Here is a 27,903-nt window from a genome sequence, read left to right as displayed (position 1 = left end):
GTCGAAAAACTTCCTGAATTTTCTACAAAATTTATTATACACCCTAAAAGCATGGGAATTAAAAATTGAGAACAGTTGCTAACTTCATTCCTGGGAGGGAACAGTGTCCTTTTACATGAGAAATGTTTTCACTGAATTAATTGTTATTTTCTTATTTTGATTTCTCAGTCAAAATATTGGAACGGAAATAAGCTTTTTGCTAACTTTATAAAATTAAAAAATACGAAATATTTGATTTTTTTCCTCTATGTAAATTAATAAAAAACGTTTTAAAACTATTTAACATAGCAAGATTTTTCGGTGTAAAAATTTGAGAAATTAACCAAAAAAATTTAGACTTTTATTGCCTGTATCATATCATCTGCGGGAGAATCAGCTGACTCAATAATTTTGGCAACCACTGTATTATACAAATCAAAAGCTTTGGAACACAAAACTAAAACCCTGACAGACACACAGTTACAAGTGTATTAAATTGATAAGGCACTAGCCACAGAAAATTGACTTTTATCAATTAACCATTGTTATGCAGGTTTATTAATAGACTTTTCCCTATTTAATAAAATTCTCCACAAAAGGCAATTTATCAGAATAAGAGAGCATTAAGGCAATTTTTCAAAATAAGACAAAATGAAAATACTACGTCGTGGAAAATATAGAGCGGATAATTTAGGTGTCACACAGCCAACCGAATAAACCACAATAAACAGCCAATTCACAATTGAAACAATTCCATATGCACTATCTATTTGAAAATGGGGAATACACCGCACATGTCCCCCTATACCCTGCGTCCCAGGCCCTGTATCAGCCCCAGAAAGTACCATCAATATTATGGGGAAATAGCGCCAAATGCGTGTCTGTTACTATGATAAAATGTGGCAAAGAATTTCCCAATAAAGCCATTTGAGGTTGTAGAACAGCAATGGAAATTCTGTTGGAAATTTTTTTTCCTGATTATTTTGAAATTTTGTGTATAGTTTCCCAAATACAAGCGGTTACTTCCGTCCCACCAAAAACTTCAATCAGCCCAGAGGAGCATAAATGAGAGACCTTTAGCTAGAACTTTTGGGGGTAAAGCTCAGCACTGGGGTTAATGACATTTTCTGAAATAATTTCGCAATGTTGATTAAATATTCTCCTTTATGTTAATTTGATTTTAACGAGCGGCCCAATTGATAAGTGACAAATATTGCGGAAAGATATCCGCAAAACACTCAGAAAAAAAAAACAATGTGAAGGTTAAGTTTTGGGTTAAAAATAAATTCTTAATTATTGTTGGGAATATGGAAATCCTATATTATCTGTAATTCAGTGTGGCTTAAAACCAATTTCTTGGCACGATTTGAAACCAGTTTTAATCATAATTTCTATTCTTTACATAATAATTATTACAAAAAGAATTTAAATTCAATTTAAAAATAATTATAATATAAAACCATAAATTTATAATTTTTGAAAATTGAAATATTACTGAGCAAGGGAAAATAGAGAAGATAAGGACTGTATAATGTAAGCTAAGCATCTCAGACATTGTCTAAATTGTTTCCTAATCAATTTTGATTACTAATGCGGAATATTTTACTAGTCAAAACAGAATATTGTATTGATAATTTCCTATTATTTATTGAAAAATTATTTTTTTTCGAATTGTCTATTACTTGGTTATTTACTTGTTATTTTTCTTTAATAAAGATGATTATTTAAAAAAAAAAACAATTTTTATCAGTAATGAAATCAACTTTGATCAGTAAGATATGTTTCAATTTTTTTTTTATGTAAAAAAAAATAAATTTGATCAGCATAAAGTCAAATTTGAGCTGTCAATTTAGAACTTTAAAAAGCAGTGTAATCATTCGTAAATTTTGACTATGGGAAAATAAACTGATTTTCATTTTAACTGAAACTTGCAAAGATATTGTATCTCTTTACTAATTAAAATTTAGTATCATGCTGACCAATATTGATTTTTAGTGGGCAAATTTAATTTTCCACTGCTAATTTGTTTTTCGCCACAATAAATTCGCCAATTTACGACAATTTTTAGTCGGTCAAACAACAAATAGATCTTTATTTCTATTTATTTTTATTTATAGTTACTGTATCTGACCAAAACTTAAGAATTTGTTGACCAAAATTAATTTTTGCGGATAACATTTAAATTTTCACTGACCAAATTCAAATTTTTCTGCTCTATAAAGTATGCGGGAGACATTATTGATAAGAGTCAATTTTTTATAGCTCTAACACACCTTTTAGATCAGGAAAATTTCATAAAATCAAAATTCACATTCTTTTATTTCTCGAACATTTTGAATATGTCCATCCCATTCCATCTCACCTTAAATTAGATTGAACTCAATTGAATTTAGTGTGATGTTTAAACGGAGAAGAAGAGTGCGAAAGAGTAGGATAGATGTATGCAATTCAAATTGCACTGAAAAAGAAAATTATGTGAATTTTCGTTTCTTGAAATTTTCCTGATCTAAAAAGTGTGCCAGAGTCATTATGGTTCCGGAACAACTTTTAGACCAAGAAAATGTCATGTAGTCGAAATTCACATCCCTTTCTTTCTCAAACGTTTTGCATATGTCTATCTCGCTCTTTAGCACTCTTCTTCTTACTTTAAACATCACAACAAATTCAATTTAATTCAATCGAATTTAAAACGTGAAAGAATTAGATATACATATGCAAAACGTGTGAAAAAGAAAGGGATATGAATTTTGATTTCAAGAAATTATCCTGATCTAAAAGGTGTGCCATTGCCATTATGGCTCCGGCACACCTTTTAGATCGCAAAAGTTTCATAAAGTCGAAATTCGCATCCCTTTCTTTATCAAATCTATAGCACCAGTCTATACCATTCTTTCGCACTCTTCTTCGTCTTCTTTTAAACATCATAACAAATGAAATTTAGCTCAATAGAATTTGAAGTTCGATAGAATGAGATAGACATACGCAAAACGTTTGAGAGAGAAAGGGGTGTGAATTTTGATTTCAAGAAATTATCCTGATTTAAAAGGTATGCCATTGCCATTATGGCTCCGGCACACTTTTTAGATCGGGAAAATTTCATAAAATCGAAATTCGCATCCCTTTCTTTCTCAAATCTATTGCATTAGTCTATTCCATTCTTTCGCACTCTTCTTCTTCTTTTAAACATCACAACAAATGAAATTTAGCTCAATCGAATTAGAAGTTCGAAAGAATGAGATAGACATACGCAAAACATTTGAGAGAGAAAGGGATGTGAATTTTGATTTCATGAAATTTTCCTGATCTAAAAGGTGTGCCGGAGCCATGAATATCTAATTTAAATTTAAATTTCAACTGTTAATTTTTAATTTATATTGCCTTCTTGTACACCTTTTAGATCAGGAAAATTTAATAAAATCAAAATTTGCATCTACTTCTTCCTTAAACGTTTTGTTTATGTCTATCTGACTATTTCTTGCTCTTCTCATTTTCAACATCACAAGAAACCCAATTTAGTTCAACTGAATTTTGAGGGACTTAAATGATAACTTAAATGATGTTTTCATGATATTTTCCTTATCTAAAAAACATCTTGAGGTATTACTGACAAAAACGTATTTTTATAGTGACTAAATTAAATTTCAACAGTTCAATTTGGCTATTTAAATAATATGGCGTCCTTCCACAGCTTTTAGATCAGGAAAATTTCATGAAATCAAAATTAACTTCTCTCAAAATTGGAGTGAACTAAATCAAATTCGTTATCAAATAAAAAAAAAAGAAAAAAAAATGCAAAAGAGTGAAATGAATAAGTACCAAGTGTTTGAGGATAAAAGTAATGTGAATTTTGATTTCGTGAAATTTTCCTGAACTAAAAGGTATGCTGGAGGCATTCTTAAACACATTTGCCAAGATACTTCAAATTCTGCTTACAGATTTTTCTTATTAGTAACCGTGTGACCTTTTCTAGCTGTTGCAATTGTTTTGACGGCCACTGTGAGATCAACTGCCAATGATTCAAATTTCAAACAATATCAACCGGCAGTATAGCGAATTTTTATCTCATTGTAGATATTTGGTTGAGGCTCTCGTGAGGATTACACCTCTGGGTCTAGCATTGTTTAATGTGAAATGTTATGTGGAAATGGGAAGAGTATGGTGATGAAAAATATACAAAATGTCATTCACTCCATTTTGTACATATGAAAATGATGATGATGCCGCGGGGTGTGAGTGTGAGAGAAAAAGCCGGCAAATCATCGCGCGCCTCATGGTGACGTCGCGCGCCGCGGTTCAATAACATCGAGAGTACTCACGTCGTACTCTATAAACACTCACACTCAATTTTTTTTCCGCCACACTCTCAATTGTTCCTTCTCTTTGGTGTTTGGCCAGGAAAAAAAATAGAACCCAGCCTAAGAATTTTCTTACTCAGATCATTTGCCTTTCAGCACAATTTCATTGACTTTGTATATATTGTAAAATATTGAGTAATTCGGCGTGAGATTCTTCCAGAAAGCTCTCTGGCCGCAGTGCGTCACGCGTTGAAAGCTCCCACAGCCGAGGTGACTAAACCCCCCAGTTTTTATTTAATTCTTACTTCTGTTTTTGCTCTCTTGTTTGTTTTTCTCCGTTTTTTTTCGCATTCGAATTTGATCATCTTCCGCAAAAGGGTAGAAGAATATTTCCAAACAACCCAATTGGGCTATTTATAGAATTGAACTGTCTTATGAGAAAAGAACTGATTGATCGTGCGAAGATATATATTTTTTACACTGCATTTATGCTTAAATTAACGATATTTTTCATAACTAATTTCGTGGATTTTTTCCTACTTTTCCTGCAAAATTTTTGAAGAAAAAAAATGCATAAATAGTTTAAAGACAAATTGCATGTCAAAGCGGTGCGATTTGGCTCCATACCCACATTGAAAATTGCAATTTGAGGTATTATTTTTTCTGTCGTTTTATCGTAATTTTCGCCACTTGTGCACTTTTCTGGGTGGTTGCTGAACGAAAAAGAAATTCACCGAATAAGGCCTTTTCCGTATCTTGACCTAAGACACACGATAAATTGAAAAGAGTACCCAATACTTTGGGTGGTTCAGAGTTGATTGCCTTTTGCGCAATTTTCCCAAACATGATGACTCAAGGTGTCTTCATTGAACTCTGGGCAAATTGTTGAGGAATTTCGAAGACCTAATGTGGTGGACTTAAAGGCATAGGACTAAGAATTACAATAACAAACAATATGTTTAGAATTAAAAATCTAAATTATGCGAAGAATTAGATCATTACCTATATCGAATTTTCGGAACGCATTAGCTTCTTGATTTCTAAATTTCTTTAGGTATTCCTAAATTTTAAAACTGAATATATAATGGTATTAGATTCAAGAATTTATTTTTTTAAATTATGTCTCTTAGAGCAAGCGTGAACTACTTTATTTGATAAATGCATATACGATAAACCGTTTATCTATTTGGTTAGTATAATAATTTACTTTCTTAGTAAACATTTTCAAATGGTCTATTTATAAAATTACATTTTGACTTGAGTAATTGGTCAGTGAAAATTTAGAATTTAGGATTCAAGAGAATCTTCTAGTATACCGGTGGCAGCTAAAATCCCGAACGCCAAAATCCCGAAAGCGAAAATACCGAACGCCAAAATTCCGAAAGCCACAATCCTGAACGCCAAAATCTCGAATGTTCAAAATCCTGAAAGGGATGAAATTATATGGAGGATAATGCACATAATGCTTCCTTTGCATGCCAGATCATCCTTGATCGGCATCGCTAGATTCTACCAGACTGGATCAGGCTAAATAAGTTTCTCTTTTTCTTTCTTTCTTCTCTGTTATTATTTTCTGACTTTTTTTCTTTTTCAAACCATGTAAGAGGGGCGGACCCTATTGGTATTGATTGAAATAAATAATAATAAATAATAATAATAATAATGTGTAGAATAACTTCCTAAGATACAAAAATTCTACCTTTGCCTCTAGTAAGCGCAGGGTCAATCGTGGGAGTAGCTATGGCACTTTAAAAAATTCGGGTTTTTGCCTTTCGAAATTTTGGCGCACTCGGGATTTCGACTTTCGGGATTTTGGTGTTCGGGATTTTGGCTTTCGGAATTTTGGATTTCGGGATTTTGACCGGGACCCATATTATAGGTATGATAAGTTCTTATTCCTAGGACTCATTTCCTTTCAATATAGTTCATAATTTTTGGCGATTGGGGATATCGATTAAATGTTAAGTGCCCTATCCTCCCCTAGCATTTTTTTTCAAAATTCCTTATTTTTCTAAATCCCTAGGACCGGCACTTTGCACATTTTATTTAGAATTTGTTTTTTTTTTATTCGCAATAGCTGCTTTTCAACATTTGAAGTCCCCTCTGATATTTGAATTGATTTATAGAGATCTCTCAGAACAAGGACGATTTCTCCTAAGAGCATTCCTAGTGTTATCCTTATCCTGAGAGTTCCTCTACGGGAGGGGTATCGTAGAAACGTAAAGCAATAAAAGTTAGTTCATGTTGGATCTCGGTATAGAGTAGTTTGTTATGCCCAAGACTTCACTCTTAAAAATAAAAGGATCAAATTGATCCAAATTTGATCCTTTTCCTAAGGACGGATCAAATTTCACACGATGAATGCACATTTTTCATAATAGGACATGTTAATTCGATCCATCCTTTGCAAAAGGATCAATTTGATCCTTTTATTTTTACCAGTGTAAGGGCCTTGCCAGACCTGAGGTTTAGCCTAGAGACGGCCTAGCGTAATTATATTCGAAATAATGGTTAGACGTCATTTCCATAATTTTCCACAAAGTCGTCTCTCGGCTTAAGTTGTAAGTGTGTCTAGGGCATAAAACTTACGACTGAGGCCGAGAGACGGCTCAGAGGGAAACTGATGGGAATGCAGTCTAATTATTATCTTGATTATAATAACGTTAAGCCGTTTCTCGGCTTAAGCCGTAGGTCTATTTAGTACATTAGAATCAACGGTGAAGGTTCTGGAGAAACCTCCGGCAATAAGGGCGCTCATCCACGCAGTTGACTTAAAGAATTCTGTCCGAACAGATTCCCTGAACGATCTATCATTTTCGAATAATAACAACATCAAATGTTAAAAAAAATTGTAACGTTTTTAGTTTATCATATTTTAAACTTGCAATTTTTTATTTTATTTGTCATAATACACTTTTAAAATTGAATAATATATTTTCCTTAACGCTATTTCAGAAATTTTGGATTTCGAACCAAAAATGTTTAGTTGTAACACTAAATTTTATATAGGATGAAATTTTACAGATCGTTTAACCGTCGATTTTGGCTTGTTAAAAGAATTTTTTTATAACACAAAATTTTATTATGCAATTAAAAATTTTATCATATAAAACATTTTAGTCACGTCGCGCTCTCTGATTGCCAAGAGCTTTTATTGCAAACTCAATTTGAATGCACAATGGGACTAAAATATTCTATATATAGAATTAAATTTCATTTAGAAAACATTAGAAATCGAAAAAATAAAGGTTGATAGAGAAATTTTGTTACTCTGATGCATTTTAATGAATTTTTGACAATACTAAAGATAGGGCCTGGTATTAAAATCCTGAATTCTTGTTCTAAAATGTGTTTTTTTATTATTCTCTTAAGCTTGAAGCTTTATTTATTTAATATTATGTGGCAAAAGCGCGATCTACAGAAGTCTTTCGTGTAAAAGTGAGACTTTAATCCTTCCGATTACATTGGGAGATGGAATTAAAATTGATACGAGATATTTTTCAAAGTCTCGGCAATTGATTTTATAATTTATCTGTCGAAATGTAGTATCTGTTTCAGATCAATAGAACTTCTTTTACATAAAAATCTCTGTCATAAAGAATATTTAGAGGTCATTAAAACAATTAAAGTGACTCGAATTCCCAATTTTCCCAAAGAATGTATAGATAAAGTATCTGAATTTTCCGGATTCCCGGAAAAATTTATGACTTGTCCGGTGTTCCCTGAAAATATTATACACTTCTTGAATTTCCTGATAAAATGTTTTGATTTATTGGTTTTCCGACTTTCCCGTGAGATCCTCTAGAGTTCTCTAGAAAAATATATGGGTTGCCCATGTTTTCTGATGGTTTCCTGGTCAGATTGGCATAGGTTTCCTCAGGGGCATGACATTTCCTATGTTTTCCATGTGTTTCTAGCGTGCCGAAAAAACTGTTGAGTTTATTAGCTGTTTTCTGTCATTGTAGAATGAATTAGCAAAAAATATAAATACAAAATGAAAGCCAATTTAATATAGAATAGACAACCAAAAACCCCAAAACGGCAACCTACGTAGTTTTGGAGATATATCGTGAAATGTGTACGAAAACAGGGAAAGATTTACACTAAAACCGGACGCATTTTTCAGAGCTAATGTCACCCCCCTGGATTTTCTGAAATGAGTCCCTTATAGGCCTTTGCAAGAAATTCGCAAATCTAAACTATTTCACTAAATTTTCTTGTTAACATTTTAAGCAATAAGTTTTGACTAATTAATTTATTAAATACTTAAAGACTTTCTAATTAGAGGCTTGATATTCTTTCATAATTTATATCTTAGTTTTCAAATCAGCGTCAAGATGAATATATCAGATTATTTTCAAATATCAAATTCATCAAAACCACTAAAAGTATTAGGAAGAATATGAAAAAGCAAGAAATCACGTTTTGATATTAAAATATTAGCTATTCATGCCTTGAATATCAAAATATCAAAATACCAAAATTTTCTTATTTTTAATCTTAAGTATAACAACAAAATTTAGGTCAAAGTTTTCCAATGTAAGTTGTCTTGGCACTTTTTGGGCGCAATCCACTAGAAAGAAAAACAAAAATCCATGGGGAGAGAGATAAAGGATTTCAGGGATAGTGTTTGAAGAAAGTCCCAAAGGGAGAATGTCTCACGTGATTACGTGAAAATTCTCGTGTTGATTGCCAAATTTCAGTGATAGACATCCTAGGAGGTTTGTGAAGAATAAATCCCCGGAAAGAGAGAAAAAGAATCTAAAACCTTGAAGAAAAGTTTGTGGTAAAAAAAAAATCGTGAGTGACAGGTGGTGGTTGTGTTGAAGAAAAATCAACGTCAACGATGATGAGTATTCAGTGTATACGACCACTGTATCCTACCTAAGAGACGCTGGAGAAGATGGAAAACGACTTTAGCGATTTTCTCAGTCAGAATTGGTATGGAAAATATGGTGCAGTACGTGGAAATTCTGCGACAAACAACAATAATGTGGTTACGGGAGGGGTGTGCGGGAAAATGGACATGGGGCATCAAGCACCGACCCATCAGGCTATGCCAGCCGAAATGGGCAAGGAGACGTCGATGGGACTTGATCCGCGACTCTTTCTCGATGACCTCACCCAGATGCGTGGTCCAACGCATCAGACCAACATTCAGCGTCATCAGCAATTTCCAATACACCATAGAACCTCCTATGCCACACCCTCAGCCTCCTGTCGGCCCATGAGGCCACTTCATCCGCCGCAGCCGCCACTCAAAGAAGTGCCGGCACTTCGGCTGCCACTTGATACCACCATCACCCGAAATGCCCGCAGTGCTGCTGCCTCTTCTTCACTAAGTGCCATATCGACGTCGACGTCGCCGTGTCAACATGCGGCGGCGGCCTCGTCGACTTTTTCGGGACATCAGGAGACGGCGGACAGCACTACGCCGCCTCCACTTATTCAAAACTGCTCCAATATGCATGCAACTGCCATGGCTGTTCAAACGGCCGGAAATGTCAATGGGGCTACAGGACCAGAGCCTGAGAAGAAAGTTCCCAACTCAATCAGAGGTAGAAAATCGTTTTTCTTTTTCAGGCAAACTTTTTTACAAACAGAACACTCTCAAAGAAATGTATCTTACAAGTTTTCGTTTGTTGAGTTTCAAATTTTATTCAAGCTAGAATTTCTGCTGTATTCAAAAGTGAGCATTCGACGTTACATTTTTTTCGAAATTCCTTTCGAATATACCTCAAAATTCTGATGCGTGTGTAATTTTCGTATTTGTCATCGAAATATTACTTCTTATTAATTTTAATAAAAAAAAAACTTGTAGGGTGAATGGTGGAAAGCGAGACAGTTAAGAAAAAAATCAAATTCAAATGCATTTTTAAACTGAATAAATAATTATTTTTTTACCATTTTTTTGTATCATGGGATACAAATATTTGACAAATATTTTAACAGAATCTTAACAGTTGTTATTAAATATTGCCACCGAATAATCGGAAAATTTACGGAAATTAAAAAACAACACATTTTTAAAAGATGGAGAAAATTTTGGAAAGCGGGACAAAAACTTTTGGAAAGTTGAACATAGTGATATTAATGACAAAATATCATACAAAATATGTAGAAAATCAAATGTTGAGGATTTTCTGTGTATACTTGCACATTTGATGGTTATGCTAATCCCTCCTTTATGTCCGGGTAACAGTTGAGGAACGCTAATTACCAAGAACTTCCTGGACGTCCAACCAAAAAGAGGTTCTGTAAATTTCACAGACGCCTCGCGCTGTCCAGCAGTTATAGTTTTAAAGCGGATGCAATTTTTAGCACATTTCAATTCCCCATCCGCCCAAATCCTTTTCCACTTGCTTTGAGAGTTCTGTAGAGGCTCCTATTTGTCTTTCTCCAGGAGTTTTTGCGATATTTACTATCCATTCTGTCAGAAAAAGTGGTCCTAGGAATCTGGAAATTTTGGCAGCTTTTCTCCAGGAGATTTTCTCCTTATCAGCTAATAACTACTGTAGCAACTATTTCTCCGGATACTTGAGGATCTTTGTCGTTCTTGATAACATGATTCCACTGCACAAACTTGTTGATTCCATCAACTTGTCCAAGATTTCATAAAACTTGTTTAGAAAGCAACGCGAAATTAAATCACTTTTCTATCCTTTTTTAATGTAATATTTCACAAATATTTTTTATTCACCTTTTAAATGGATGTATGTCCTTCCATTTTCACTACGGAATTATGCAGAAAAATCAAATAAAACATTTTGATATTTTCCTAGCAACTTCCATAAGAAACAGAGAAAATGACAACTACCGTGTCAAGGTTATGAATATCACGCATGCAATACATTTTTTAAAAGATTTTTGCATTTTTAACTTCTAAAATAATCATAAAATTAGATTTAATAGTCTTCTTATCGAAAATTGAAATATTTAATTGATTTATTATCAAGTTTTTAGGGAGGTGTCTCACATTCCACACTGCTTTGTCCAACTTTCCAAACTGTCTCGCTTTAGGCAAATGACCCTAGTATTGCTTCTCATTCATATTCTTAATGTCTCTTGAATCCGAAGTTTTGTACTTTTAATGGATTGCAATGTCCATGTCCAATTGATAAGAAACTTTCGAACAAGAAATAGTATTTTCGAAAATATAGAATTTTTCTATATCCCGAAATAACCTACCACTTGTAGATCTTCATTAACTGGATTTAAATTCGAATTCGAACAGGTAATTCGGGTTAATTGATGGGTCTGAACCGGTGTGTAGCTTTGAATTTGTTTCCGAATGACTAGTTAGAAACCTTGCGTGTTCGACTTGTTGTATTGTCGAATTATTGCTGACAATTTTCAATAAATCAAAAGTCGTATTCCGACCGCTTACAGAAGGAGATTCCCCAACAGAAAAGACATTCGAAGATCGGTTTGGAAAGCCAAATTTACTTCTTTTTTCTATTCTATTATCTGCCTTTTGTCTTTCTACATTTTTGCTTCTCTTTTCGTTCGCGTGATGGCTGAAGCATTTCCTTTTCGAATTTCTAAATTCCTGGAGTTTTCGAAATTCTTGGACTCTAAATTTGTTTAAGTTGGAGACTGAGGCAGTGAGAAAATCTAAAGTTTCCATTTTAGGTCTATGTCCAAATTACTCAATTTATCTCTAGATTAGATACTATTCACACTAATTTCTATCTTGAATATTTTTGAATTCTGGAATACTTAATCTCTTGATCACAAGCTTGAATCAATTGAACGTTGTCAGCAATGTTTCGAACATGATAATATTGTAGACAACTTTAGATTGTAAAACAGAAAATAGTTCTGTAATGCAATCAGTTCCATTTGACAAAAATAATTTCTGTTTGTAATTAAAAATAATCAAAAATTTAATCATGGATTAAAAGCTTGAATAATTTAGCCCCAATAGATAAAGGTGTAAAAATGTTCGCATAGTACAAAATTAAATCTATAAATAAGTGCGTATTTTCCGGATATTAGAAGAAGATTTTGTTTTTCGAGTTAACAATAAACAGCACAACATTGTTTGACTTGGAGTATGTTCCACAATAAAAGTAGGCCTAAACGATAATTCTCACAAAATTCAGCATCATATTGCAGACTTCCTAATCTTCAGGTGATAAGGCTTCCTTGTGATAAATTATTTTAAAACACTTTGTCAGATAATGATTATATTTCTAAAATTCAAAAGTGGGTCAACGCTTTTATTTTCTTTTTTTGCTTTGATTATATTCTGCGTATTGTCTTTATTCGCTTCTCCATCTGCCTGAGTCACAGTCGATATCACAATGCAATCTGCCCTAACTGAAATCTTGAAATTGAGAAATTATAAATCTTATTTGATGAGCGACTGAAATTGAGCCACTTATAGAGTGGCTCAAGAATTTAATTGAATTTTTTCCAGCACGCTAAATGAATTTATATTGGATTTTTTTTTCTCCAAAATAGCTACTTGTTTTTAAAATTGATGATGAATGAGTTGCTGTTATCATAAGAACGCACACATCTGTAGTTTGGGATGCGGCATTCTTGAAATTCTTTCGCGATCGGGGAGGAAAATACGCGCGCGTTCACTTCGTGGCCCCAACGATTTTTTTATACTAATATTTTTACCACCCAAAAAAAAATGAATCTAATGACTCAATCGGGAGGAGAGTTCATTGACACGATGTAGTTTTCGTTCTCACTCTGTTGACGCTCTAAAATCGATTTGTGTTCTCACATACTCACTTTTTTTCGTACAGTACAAGCATGGGTGGAATTCTGCTGGGGCTTTTCTCCATTCATTGATGAACACAAAAAGACTTTTCTCATTTTTTTTAGATTTTTGATTTATTTACCATGGGGATGACTGTAGAAATGAAGTGTGAAAATATGTCTTATAAGGAACAAGGGGGAGATATCTGGCATATTTTGTCATTTAAATTTTGAATAACAAGAATTTCATTTTAAGAAGATTATTTTATAGTCCAATCTGTAAAAGAATCAGAAATGTAAATGACATTTTGCATAATTTTATTATTATCAAATTTAGGATTTTACACTATTTCCGACTTTTAGATTTTATAAACTGACTTTTTTGAGATTTTTCAAAAATAATAAATTATGAAATAATTCAAAATATTTAAATTAATTTAGTAACTCTTCTTATGACTTGTCTCTTGAACTATCTAGCAAAATAATTAATCTGAAAAATATTTACTAAAATATTACATTTCTCAGTGTTGATATTTTTTTAATGATCAATCAGTGGGTTTAAGTGCTATAGTCCAGGTTCTGTGATGCAAAGGTTCTTGTTCCGATTTCTCTCTAAGTCACTAGAAATTTTCTGATATTAAAGATATTCCAATGGCATTCAAAAAGCTTCAATGCTTTAATTAAACAAGACTTAGCATTAACATTCCATAACTGTGTTATCACACTTGCACATTAAAATTTTAATATGATTCACATTAATTGTCGCTGGTGAGAGTCCAAATGTGTAATTTGTGTGTTTGAATCATTTTATATTCAAAATTTGGTCTATTTGTTGATAAAAAGGTAGACTTGGCCCGCAAAATTTGACATAAATTGATTTATAGCATTAATGCGAAAAATTAATGCGATTTTCTCTTTAATTTTTTAATGTGAAAAATATTTATGCTTTAGGTAAATTTAAACCTTTTTTGCAGGCCAAGTCCACTTCTTTATCAATAAATAGAGAAACCCCAAATATTAAGTGACTCAAAGACACAAATAACACATTTGGACGCTCGCAAGCGACAATTAATGTGAATCACATTAAAATTTTAATGTGCAAGTGTGATAACGCCGTAAGACTATTATGTCTCAAAACTGCGTTTATCAGGTTTAGATCTGGTTCCTCTACAGAGAAAAAAAAGGTTTTATAAAATTGTTCGTAAATGTTTGTGAATTCGTATTGGACATAGGGGAGACTGGGGCAAAATTTGTCAAATCGAAAATTTTAAAATTTAATATCTTCCAAAAGAAAAGAGACCGAGACTTCAAATTTTTATCATAGATTGCCTTCGTGAACCTCAATAAACGTCAAAGTTTTTAAGGAATTCGAGCATGGAATATAGAAGATAAAATATATTGAAATTTTGAGCCCTGTGTTTAAAATATTTGCCCTTCAAGAGATATCAATTTTCATCGACTTACTTTCCAAAATTTTTGAATTAGTGTGTGCTTGGTGAATAATTCGGATCTGCTGAACACGAATCTATTTTCCGTTTGTGAATTTTCCAAACTGATTTTTCTCCAGAAGTAGTTTTATTAAAAAAGAACACTCGGGGTAAAATTTGTCAGAAGGCATGGGGCAAATATTGTAAAAAAACGAAGAATGCCGATGTTCCACACGGCGAATAGGAACAACGGGAACAACCAGTCACTGGTTCTAAGGAGACTGCAGATGATTTATGAGGCAAAACAATTCTAACAGGAAGAGATTAAAGGATTTTTGGAAGAATCTCCAACATCACAAATTAGTTTTTAAGGCCTAATTTTTTCTGGAGTTCCATAAACACAAAACACTCTCCGCCACCTTATTCCCCTGTTTTGTTATGTGACATTTACTCTGCAATCTTTGCTCGGTCCAACTCACCCAATTCGCCCTCTTGCCATTTCTAAGCCGGCGAAGAGAATTTTCTTGCCAAAAACAGCATTTGGAAAATAACTTGAAAAGCACATTTCTCATTTCGATAATAAAAAATGTTCTGGATAAAGTTATAAAGGAATAAAATTGGATATTTCATTCATTCACGAGAACTCGTAGCAAAGCAAAAGAAAATAGCAAAAAATACCTCATACCTGGAAAAATTTGCCCCAGCAGTTTTGAGAATGCCCACAAAATCATCTTTTAAAAAATTGCTCGGAAATCACATTTCCTTTCGAGTTAGAGCAAAATAACGTTGGTAAAGTTGTAGAGCGGTAAATTGTCTATAAGAATATGCTTAATAAAAGTCAATTAGATTCTCTGATAGCTCGTGAAAAAATAAAATATCCATTTTGACAAATACTGCCTCAGTCTTCCTTACTTTCAATATGTTCTTATATCGTATAACTCACTAAAAAGTGTGTAAAAGTTTATACTTTTTCACAAACCTTGTTAGTATGATGATCAGCTGACGAACAATTTTTGTCCTTTACAAACATTTATTCGTATATTTTTGTCTGGCAAAATTTTATCAAAAAATGACTAAATTTACGACCGTTTTGTGTGTGCTTACGATTCTTTACGAACAAGAGTTTGTAAAAACATAAAAAATGCACGTAAAGTGATCATGTTACGAACAATTTTTGTGAAAAAGTGCAAAATTTTACGACCTTTTTAGTGGGTTATAGGGGAGACCGGGGCATAATTAGCTACGTATAGTATTAGATAGTGGTATCTTATGGTTTGCCTGCAAAGGAATACTGAGCAAACTACTCTTTATTCTAAATATATACTTCCCTTACTATTCATTGAAATATTTATCAGCCTCATACAAACATTTTTTGTACAATTATACGCAAAGAAAAATTTCATTTAGTGACTAATTCTACCCCGGTCTCCCCTACGATTTCTATAGCATTTTGTAAGTCCCCAATAGGAATTCACAAACATTTATGAACAATTTTATGAATTGTTTTTTTTCTGTCTATTATCGAGTTCAAAGTTCTTTAATTAAAAATAATTGTACCAGATATTTCCCCCTTATTCAAAAACTTTTTTGGGATTCTAGTGACTTTTTTAGCCAGTTTTCGATGCAATTTTATGAGGAATGCTCGTTGGTGGTGTGAAGTGAGCCAAAATGAGCTATGATGAGGCATGTGTGGCAAAAGAAGCAATTCAAGACGTGATTTTCTGTCGATTTTCATTGAGACTTTGGTGTATGTGCGAGAAAAGAAACAATCATTGCTGAGAACCTGTGTTTGGGTGGGTGAGGGGGTGGCCAATCTGGGTGGGGCAACCTGTGAGCCAAAAGGGGGTGGAGGACGTTCAAGTTCACTGGCATCGAAATTGCTGTGTTTTGTTCACATGTTTTGTGTTGCCTTTTTTCGGTGTGAAACATAAAATAAAAATGAACAAATGCAATATTCTTATTGCATTTCTTCATTTTGCGATGACATCAGTCTCTCAGACTTTTTTTTGCGAAATTACACATTTTTCCATGATTTCTGGGTGCTCTCTCAGGTCTTTTTGTGCACTGTACAGCATGAAAAGTCAATTAAAATGCAAATTTAGATTTTTTTGAGTTATTGAGAAATTTCCCAAGGCATTTTTTTCCTCAGACTCATTCTTCATTTCTATTTTTTTAATGGAGAATTTTCCTGAAGAATGGAATCTTAATTGGAGTTTGTAACAATTTCACGTGTAGGTTTTTGTCGTTACGCATTTTTTAGTGAAGTGTTTTTTTTTAGGGAGAAAGAGTATTTAGAATTGCTTCGTGAAAGGATGTCATTAAAAGTAATTGCTCTAAAACGTCTGTGCTTCTGGATTTTAATGTTGTGGCACTTACATGAGAAGGAAACATTTTCAATTGAGGATACAATTTAACAGTGTTCTTCATTTAAGTTCCTAAACAAATTGTGCAATGTATTGCATAAACATTAAGATATCAAAAAAAAGATATAATTCCGCTTTTGGGGCCTAGTTAAAATTTAGTTTTTGCTAGTCAGTTTTTATTTTCGTTATTTCTTCGTTTCGTCCTGTAGTGTTTTTTTCCTTATCCATTTATTTTAAAACAATATTACTAAACTTAAAAGTAAAGAATTACCGAATATTCATCAATTAAAGAATAAAAGGTTGTCTAAAAAATAAATTATTTATTCCACGATATATATAAAGATTGCCTAATAAATGCTGTAAACATAGTTATTCTAATTAATGAAATGCAAAACGCTAAATGCAATTTTAATCTTACTCATTTTAATGTTAATTTTAGCACAGTGTTTAATAAAATTATTAAATATTCAAAAAGTAAATTAAATAATAATCAGTTGGATATAATTTATTCACTGTGAGAATTTTAGCTAGCGAAATTTTAAACAGTATTAATTCACAAGCTTGGTGAAGAAATTAATTTTATTTTTGAAACCTTATAAAATCGTCGTTTCCATCACCTGTTGTCTTGTTTGCTTTAATGTAAATTCTACATTCTTTCCATAAAATTATAAACATTTTTTCATGTGAAAATTGAGCCATTTCTATTTTCTATCATAGGATTGATTGCTGTATAAAAGAGAGAGAGATAGAATAATAAAACAGTCGCTGAAAGATATTTAAATTAGTGTAGCTACTAATCTCTTTTATAACTCATTTCCTAACTCATCCATCAATTTACATCCCTAATTAACTTTCACTATTCGTTGTATTAATAATACTTCTATTGATATTCATTACTAATTAATGGGCCAATTTTAAAAATCCTATCAGATGAAATCAAATTTAGATACAATTTACAGCTCTATAGCTTTACATCTGGGGACGCCTTTAGATATTACAATGATCGTTATTGATTTTTTCTAATGGATAAGTAATTCCAGAATTTGTCTTAAAAAATGCAATAAGTTCTTTAAATATTTTTTAAAGGAACTTATGAGATCATCATAATTTTCAATCACTTAACCCTATTGGGCTTGCAGGCCTTTGACATTCAAATTAGCAGCCCATGCTTATCGATCCTCCGCCACTTCAGGAATATGTTCGGGTTCGATCCCAAAGCGTTCCAAGGCAAGGTTCTGAATTTGATTCAGCCACCTTGTCCTAGGTCTACCTCGAGGTCGACGCCTCCTCACAATGGCTTGCATAGCTTTCCTGGCAATTAAATTTTGATTTAGGCTTTGAACTCCTGCTTTTAGTATTTTTTAGTTCTAGGATATTCTAAAGTCCTTAAGGGCACTTAAAGAAAAGCTTACGAAGAAGAGGAGTGCAAAGTTATCCCCAGAGTGCAAAGTCACCATCATCTACGGTGTCTACAAGAAACCCAGGTCACTATATTTGAGTACATTCTGCATCCCTTGATGGCTACCCTTCTTAACCCTTTGAGTACGATTGGAACACCGATGTCCCATTAAGAAAATATTTTTTCCTGACTACCTAAAGTTATTTTTTTCTAATTTTTGTACATATTTATAAAGTAGAAGATTAAAGGAATCTAGAATATTTTTTGCAAGTCTCTACACTGACTGAGAGAAATCCGAAAAAGTTAAAATAACATTCCGGAAATGTTAATTTTGCCCTGCAGTATTGATCCGAAAACGGTGTAAATATTACCCTTTTTAGGTATATTATGGGTTTAAGTTACCCTTCTTTCATATTGATTTTACCCTTAAAAGGTGTAAAATTAACATTAAAAAATGTTGATATATTTTTACACCTAAAAAGTGTTAAAGTTACGAGTGTTAAAAGTTAATCTCACCTTCTTTTTTTCTCAGTGTAGCTATTTCCTATGTAGTAAATATTTAATTTTTCCAATTCTTCCAATTTTTTCAAGCAAAACCATTTTGACAATAAAAACTACAATACTCATACGTAATATTTTTCATTAAAGCGAAAAATATTTATTCATTGGTATTGTCAGAAAAAAATACTGAAATTTTTGGGCTATTTGTGTCCCTGTCGTCCATAGAAGCACAAAATACACCGAATCAGACCCTGTTAGACTTCCCAAGATTAGATGTAAGACTTGTCATTGATTATGTTTCTCAGTTTAATTTTTATTGTTGATTTTCAGTCCGAAAAAGTGTCTCGTCGTTAAAGGGTTAAGGCAAGTTGTATCAAATTAGTCCGTTTTCCAGATAAATTCAAATATACATGAAATTAGTTTGGCTTTAATCTTAATAAAATAATAATAATATTTATAGATTTCATTTGAAGATTGGACTTAGAGTCAATGTATACATTATTCCAAGACAGTGATCCGAGATAAGTGATAGAGCGCTTGCTCTATTGTGCAAGTTCGAATCTGGTTCGAATCTGCTCTTGGAAAGGGGTAAACAGATTAGCCGCTCATGATTAATTATGGTTGCTGAACATCCAATTAGTCGATCATAGGGACTGATTGGCGCCGATCAGCCGATCATTTCGACTATTCGGCAATATCAGTCGATCATGGAGACTGATCGGTGTCGATCAGCCGATCAGCCACTCACAGTTCACTCACTGACCATATTCATTCATACCCTGATTGAAAGTGACCAGAAATGTCTCTAGTGGTAGATCAGCAGATCGGCACTAATTATTCGGATAATCGGCGCCGACGAGTCTTAATCATCGGCTGATCTGCAGCTACATATAGTACACCGGGAGTAGGGGAAACTGGGGCACCACCAAACACGGGGTACCACTAAACACTGCGATTTTTTAATCGGATATTCTACTTCAGAGGATAAGACCTATAGGAATTTATAGGCACTATAGGGATGTTTGTCCACTGAAGGAATGGTCGAGATAGTCCAAATAGTTTAGAAATAAAAATTAGTATTTGGTGGTACCCCGTGTTTGGTGGTGCCCCAGTTTCCCCTAATGCCTAAACGCCAACGGATTAACGGAATTGTAATCAAAATAATGATAATATTACATTTCCATTAGTTTCTGACTAATTCGACTAATCCGTCTCTCGGCTTAAGCTGAGAAATGGCTTAGTTAGTGTGAAACTGATGGGAATTTAGTCAAATCATTATTTTTATTATAATTACGTTAAAACGCATCTCGGTTTAAGTCGTAAGTGTGCCTAGAGCATAACAGACCTGATTGCCCCTGCTTATAGTAAGTTGGGGTAACTGGATCGTTTTCCGAAGAGTGCTACTTAAACACTTGTTTTTGGACTGATGAAATTATTTTTTACTTCTTCTAACTCCATAGAATTATTCACTGTTTCATTCAGGAACATAATATTAAAAAAAATATCAAAAATATTAAAGAAAATTTATAAAGTAATGATAATACTAAAATAAGTCAGCATGCCCTAACTGGGTCGCCTTTTCGCTAATTCACTTTTAATTAAACCTTTGGATTTAAAATACTTTTTCACAAGGAAAGAAACAATAAATGTTTTCATTCAACAAGCTGTCATTAGCGAAAATATCACTGCTAGAAAATTTTTAGTGAAGAACCCAGCTAACACAAGATTGAAATAAGACGATTACACTCACTTATTTAATGGATAAAAATATTATTTTTGTATTTTTTCGAACTAGAATAGGTATATTATGTTACTGTAGTGACTATATTACGGAAATAAAAATAAAAATATTATTTTAAGTGGATCCAATTAACGTGGATTATTTTAACTATCCAGATAGCGAAGCGTCCGGATTAGCACACTTGACTATAATACGATATCGTTTAAGAATGTTCTTTTAGAACAATAAATTTCTAATAAATAAATACCTCATTTTTAAACAATTCTTATTCAAAACCTCCTAAAAAAATTTTCGTTGGGGAAATCATTCTGTAAGGCTCCAAAAAATAATGTATTTTAATAATAAAACCTTTTTTTTATGATTCCCCTCATTTCCAATGAATTCCTAATGTTTGAGATTTTCTGGGGCATTTTTACCAATTTTTACAGTAAAGAATAATTGGAATAATGCCAAAAAAATATATACATATTTCGTGTACTTTTCATTTGTGAATAAGAGAAAATTCAGCTGAAAAAAAAATTAGGCAGGATGGAGGTAGAAAAATTGATTTGCATTTTTTGCCGGAGCAGCGAAATGTATGAAAAATTAAAAAAAATCCATATTATGGTTCAAAATGATTTATTTCGTAGAAAAGGTATAATTGAATGTAGGCGTACGACATTCATGAAAAAATTAACAAATTACTATAGGCCCACCGATGGGTTTAAATTGATTGAGTGGCTGATTATTGAGCTTTTTTTTTGTCTGTACGGAATGGTTCAACCCTTTTCGAATTTTGACGGTGATTTTCGACATGATTGATTGAAGTGCTGAGGGATTATGGATTAAACTCCTTCCTCACTCTATTTTCAGTTTATATTTTAAACAAATAATTTTCAATTGGATGGATAATACTTGAGTCTCTGCTGTGTTTTTTTTTTGTCGACCACAAATCCCCAACTCAAGTGTCCAGAGCATACAGAAAAGTTCGCACACAACCGCAGACAATCGCGCTTCATACCTGACCTATTGCAACAGAAATTTGCGTTGCTATTAAATTTTTGATATCAATCTCACTCTCTCTCTGGCTTTGTGCCTCATTTTCCGCCACAATGGACTTGGGGGTGAAAAATAGAACTTTCCAGCACCAGGCAGCCGCACAATAGGCGAATATCCGCACTCTGTCCTCTTTGATTTATTTGAAGCTCAACGAGAGCTTTTTTCCGCTGTTATCTGCACCAGGAAATTTTCATTGCGGAGAGTTTGGGATGTTTTGGGGTGGAAATTCCATCATACACCAATGTGCTAACAGAAATTGCCCAATGAACCATACAATTTTTTGTGCACCATGTAATGTCGAAAAAATATGATTTAATTCACAATTTTTGTGGTGAATGAGAAAAATTATTATTAATACATTTTATTTTAAATTGTGGTTTTTATGCGCAAATATGTAAGCTCTAATTTATTGTGGCAATATATCACAATAAATCAAGGTGTTGTCTGTGGTTGAAATTTATGCATCATTAGCGGGAATTGGAGGGCTTATTTAAAGTTAACTAGGGAAAAAATGCTCCCTTTTTATCTGTTCTTTCAAGAAGCACATTTAGTTCCCTATAACTCTGTCGAACTATAGAAGAGCATAGCTTTTTTTCCAAAACGTATATTTTCTAGAAAGGTAATATTGGCCATCTTTAGTAAACCCCATAAGGATACGATTTTAAGCCACGCCCCTTTTAGGAATTATTGTTTGCTTAACAAGTATGTTCACTCCCTCCTAAACTGCCTTATTGTTACAAGGATTTCTAGTAGTGTAAATAGCTCTTTCGTTATTCATCTAAAAATATTATTTTGTTTAAAGCCATCTTAAAGTCTGTAAAGGGGCGTGGCTTAATTATGCCGGGAGTGGGCATTTTTGATCCAACTTTGAATTAAACTTATAGTTGGGATGTGCCTGGTCTGGTGTGCTCTAAGTTTGCCAAATTCGATTCTAATTCAGTTCTAAAAATTGAAAGGTGTTTTTAATCTAATGGACTTAACTCGTATAGAAGGCGTGGATTATTTTTTTAGGGTGGAGTTTGATTTTTTGAGTTCAGTCTTTCCAAAAAATATTAAGCTTTCCTTAGTTAGTACGAATTTCTATAGTTCTTCTCTTTTTGGATCAGTTTTACGTGAATTATGGATAAATCTTGACTAACTTACTTACTTAGGTGGCTGCAATGTTCTTTTTTTATTTTTCCTTTTCCCTAACACCCCACCTCCCCCCCCTACCAAGGTCTTAGCTCATGAGACTTATTTGCACTAAGTCCTGACACATAAAGTGATGAAATAAAATCATATCTTTACAGCTTTTAACACATTCGCTACGTTGTATAACACAAAATTGAACAGAGAACACCGAGGCCAAGGCCTAACACATTATTAGCTGTACTCAACTGCTGCAATTGCAATGTCCCTTTAAGGGACCGGGCTTCTTGTACTAACCTCCTCCAGTCCTAGCGACTCTCAGCCAGCTCCCTCCAGCACCTCAGTATCCCCAGCTTTTTAAGGACATTGTTCACCACTTCTTTCGATCGCTTTTTTGAGCCCTCCCTCATCCTACTTCCTTTAGGCTCACTTTTTTTGCTTCTTACACTGAGTGAGAGAAATCCAAAAAAGTTAAAATAATATTCCGGAAATGTTTATTTTACCCTGTAGTATTGAACCGAAATCGGTGTAAATATTATGCTTTTTAGGTGTACTAGGGATTAAAGCTACCCTTTTTCATGTTAAATTTACCCATAAAAAGGTGTAAAATTATTATTAAAAAATGTTGATATATTTTTACACATAAAAAGTGTTAAAGATATGAGGAAAAAAAGTTAATCGCACTCCCTTTTTTATCAGTGCACTGAGAAAAAAACAGGGGTGCGATTAACTTTTTTTTCTCATAACTTTAACACTTTTTAGGTGTTAAAATATATCAACATTTTTTTAATGATAATTTTACACCTTTTTAAAGGTAAAATTAACATGGAAAAGGGTAACTTTAACCCCTAATACACCTTAAAAGCATAATATTTACACCGATTTCGGATCAATATTGCAGGGTAAAATAAATATTTTCGGAATGTTATTTTAACTTTTTCGGATTTTTCTCAGTGTGTAGTAGCTAACATTCAGCTAACATTCGTTGGATAAGTCGCTGCCGGAAAGTCCGTCCTATCCTAGGCTCCTTTGGTGTTTTCATAACAATCTTACTTTGCAGGTAGGGGTTGTTAGCACCACGCCCAGATCCACGCCCAGATAAGGGAGCAGATCCCTTATTCTTTAGCCTTAGGGTTTTGACTTTCCACTGAGATTGGTTACTCAATTTTCTATCATTCACCTGAGTGTACCGGGGCCTATCAGGCATCTAGCCCGCTTGGAGGTGAACACAGAAATTGAGAGGATTAGGCTATGTATCGCATTAAGCCCCATTTAGACACTAAATCCTAATTAAAACATTAAGTACTTATTAAGGACTTAATAAGTGCTTAATTTAATGCAATTCCTTAATTTTAAGTAGTGATTGAACAATCAATTACTTAGCAAATATGTAATTGAGGTAATTCGTATAACGCCTTATTTTGTTGCTGATATGACTGATTGCATATTTTATTAAACATTCCAAGCCAGTTATTTTTCATAGTTTCATTAACATTCTGATTAATTTTTATGAAGTTTTCCATTGGTGAAATATAGTCAAACTATAAAAAAATCAATATTATGTGACTAGAATTATTTTGGAGTAATAGGGTAATATGTGGTAATTTGGAATCATATCTATTTTGGAATTTTGAGATTTTCTCACTGTTCCACATGGTCAAAGAAAAAAAACCACGAAGAAGTACAAGACTTTACATTCAAGTGTAGTTCTACGTTGTTTTTCCCTATTGTCATCTAAAACTGTTACGCCTCACAGTTCCAAATCAGACATGATTCCAAATTACCCCATCTTACCCTATTTGGTTAAAACTCATTAGAAATTAATTTTATATAACTTAAAACATTCAATATAACAACGAAATTATTGAATTGAGTTTGAGTTTAAAAATTTCACATATAAGACCAATTTAAACAATTTATGTGAAATTAATAATTTTATCCACCCGGCCAATATGGGGACATTTGACCCTAAAGCATTTGTCAATGTTTCACTCAACAAACTTTACAACCTAAACTTCCTCTTTCAACTTGTCGGTTTTATCGATAAAATCACCTACTCTTTGTTCTCTTATCACTTTCTTGAGCCCTGTATATAATAAATTTCTTTATTTTAGACAAAAACTTAGAGGCCTGGCTCCTATTTAGTGTTCATTGAGGTGAATTTACTCACATGTGGAGCTTTTATTGCTCAAAAAGTTTATGTGTTTGGTCCACTGGTGAGGTCAGGTGAATGACTCCCGGTGTTGAGAAGAATTCTGGTGTTCCTCTTATATACTTCACCCAGGCATAAATACTTTAACGTAAGAATTCCAAGTCAAATTTACATTATTTATACCGTGTCTCAGAAGGAGCTAAATTTGATTATTCTCTGCCTTTTTTTTTCTTTCTCACTTTTTTCCTTTAGGTCAACTTCCGCATTTTTGAACTTTCTTTGTGCTGCAAAAGAAACACTTTGGAGTTATATTTCGTAGGGGATTCCAATGAATAATGCTACAGAATATTATGAGCTTTGACACAATAATAGGACATTGCCCAATAAAAAAATATTACCTTCTCATTCACGTGATCGAACAACTGAATAAATAATTAAATAATATATTCAATACTTGAAGTATTTTGTGACACAGTAAACCTTAATAATATACATTTAATTTTAGTTTGAAATTTTATTTTAGTATTTTTTTTAGATTATATTTCCAACTATATTATCTTTAGCTATTTTACATTTCCATCGTCTGTCACGCGTGTGATAATTCACTTTGCATGGTGGATTTTCGTCGTATTATGTTTCTGATCTTATTAAAGCTTAGAGACTTGTTGAAACTGATCCAAGTCTTTGAACTCACTCTCAGAGCCATTCTCTCTTGTCTGCATCATTTTATAAAAATTTGGCATGATTTTATTTTGTTTGCATAATGCGAAAATTAAATGCATTTTTGCAAAATTCAATTATTCTTTGCAATATAGTTAAAATTATTGGAATACTACCACCTCATATTATTTTTTGGTGCTTCATTTGCGGAATTATTCAGTACGAATGGGATATGAACATATTAATAGTATTCAAATTAATTAAACTGAATAACAAGATATAAGAGTAATAATAAAGCAGCAGTGATTTCAATGAAAAATGATCAGAATATTTAATTATATTTTTATTAGGCTTGGTTATGGCTCTTGCCGGATTGTTATTATCATTATTATCACATAGAATTTAGTATTCTATGTGATAATAATGATACACTAATTGAAGAATTTTAAAATTTTTGAATTCTGAAGCAGAATTGACCCATTTTTTTAATATGTGAAGCATAGGATTAGGGGAGACTGGGGCAAAAAGTCACAAAACGGATATTTTATTATTTTACAAGCTACTCGAGCGCTTCAAAAATTTCTAATTAGCGCAGTTTTATAGGAAATTTACCGTTCTACAACTTTGTGAAAGTAATTTTCCTCTATTTTGTAAGGAAATACGTTTATCGAGCCAATTTCTAAAAGGTAACTTTGTGACTATTCTCAAAAATCCTGGGGCAAATAGTACCAGACTTCCGTAAATTTGAAAAAAAAATACATAGAGGACATATTTTCATAGAAAATTTATTCATCTACACCTTTTTAAAACACCGTTTTCTCTGCGAGAAGGTGAAAAAACGAGAAAAGTGCTTTTCAAGCTATTAAAAAAAAACTTACACAAAAGACTGCAAATCGGTTGACCAATCCAAACAACAAGCGACGAGACATGATAATGACATTTCTTTTCGCCGTGAGACATCACAAATTGTTTCGTTTTTTGTTACTTTTTGCTCTATACCTTTTGTTACTTTTTACCCCAAGTGGCCATTTTTAATAAAAGGATTTGTGGAGAAAAGAACTTTTGTACAATTCTAAAAGAGATAGCGGATTTGTATTCAAAGAATCCAAATTTTGGAAAATAAGTAGGTAATAATTGTTATCTTCTGCAAGGAAAATATTTCAAAAATAGGGCTAAAAGTTTCGATATTTTTTATTTTCTAAATTCCTTGTTCGAATTCTAAGAAACTTACGACATTGAAGAAGGTCAATGAAGGCTATCTATAGAAAAAAAATTGAGCCGCTATCTTTTTTACCTTGAAATATATTGAATTTTGAATTTTTCGATTTGTGACTTTTTGCCCCAGTCTCCCCTACTTATTATTCTAAATAATAGTTGATTATGGAGAGATGGAGCTGTTTTGTGCAGTGTGGGGCGATAAAGATGTACTTGATATATGATTTTTTCACATATTCTTAAAGGATACTGATCCTTACAATTATTTTATTTAGTTCCATAAAAGTTTTGTAGAGCTCAATTACATTACATTATAGCCCGGATTTCTTTAGAAATAGGTAAAAAAAAATATATCACTGTACGCCCAAAGCGCAAAGTTATCCCACCTCCCCCTGACTTACAAATACTTCCAAATACTTAATGTAAAAATCTTAATAAAAGGAACTTGCGAAAGTTTATTTATTCATTCCCAAAATATTTAGTTACGTATACAATTTTAAATATCTGAAATTTTCTAGATATTTGAGAACACGATTCTAGAATTCTAGATATAGTTTTCATACCGGAATAATACCACCAAAAATGGGTTCAACATTAAGTGAAATTAACAATCTCAATTATTTTAGTACTAGAACGAATTGTCGAACTTTATATATTCTGTAAACTTGTAGAAATGCTAAATTACTCTTTTACTTCAATAAATTTTTAAATAAAAATGAGCATCCTGTGGATATATGGCATATACAACCTGAAAAAGAGTTTTCCACCGTTTTCACACATGGAGTAGGTTGGTAACCAACGGTAAGACAGCGGTGGCCACAGAAAAATATTTGCAATGTAATGAATATAGCGCAATTTCCAAAAACATTGATGACAATAAATCTATCTGTCTATCTAAAGAGAATAAAAAAAAACAAAAATCTTCTACCAAGAATAAAATGGCAAATAACAAACGAGCAGTAAAAAAATCGAAATGGGCAGTAAAAAATTAAAAATCATCAGGAAAATATCTAATTATGGTTGGTAAAAAACTTAAATCTTTACAAAAATAGGTCTAATTTATATATTTAACATTTAAAATTGTTTCGGATAGAATGAAAAGTCTTTTATTTTCTCTTTGCCAAAATTTGGACGATAATATCACTGTTTCAATTTTTTTTGTTACTGCTCAATTTTAACTGTTTACTGTTCATTTATATAATATTATACAATGCCAAATAAAATATAATAAGCTAAGCTATGTTTTTCTTTTACAAATATATATTTTGTTTTACCTTTTGTTTATGAAAT

General features: G+C 32.6%; 1 protein-coding gene across 18 annotated transcripts in view; it reads left to right on the top strand.

Annotated features, from left to right (window-relative positions):
* LOC129798856 (probable nuclear hormone receptor HR3) overlaps positions 1 to 27,903 on the top strand; it is a 194,883-nt gene that overhangs the window by 111,257 nt on the left and 55,723 nt on the right. For 2 of the 18 annotated variants that reach the window (XR_008751471.1, XM_055842276.1), the window contains exon 1: positions 8,810 to 9,832. The exons of 9 other annotated variants lie outside the window; for them this stretch is intronic. Coding sequence is in view for 7 of the 9 variants with exons in the window: in XM_055842276.1 (XP_055698251.1) it covers positions 9,178 to 9,832 (655 nt within the window). In the remaining 2 variants the exon portion in view is untranslated. Of the gene's footprint in view, positions 1 to 8,809; positions 9,833 to 27,903 lie in introns of those variants that run through there. 7 more of the 18 variants (XM_055842277.1, XM_055842279.1, XM_055842281.1 and 4 more) reach the window with 4 other exon arrangements.

The sequence above is a fragment of the Phlebotomus papatasi genome, chromosome 1 (genome assembly GCF_024763615.1).
Source record: "Phlebotomus papatasi isolate M1 chromosome 1, Ppap_2.1, whole genome shotgun sequence".
NCBI lineage: Eukaryota > Metazoa > Arthropoda > Insecta > Diptera > Psychodidae > Phlebotomus > Phlebotomus papatasi.
The sequence above is the reverse complement of the archived record's forward strand: the minus strand, read 5'-3'. Positions and strand labels throughout refer to the sequence as shown.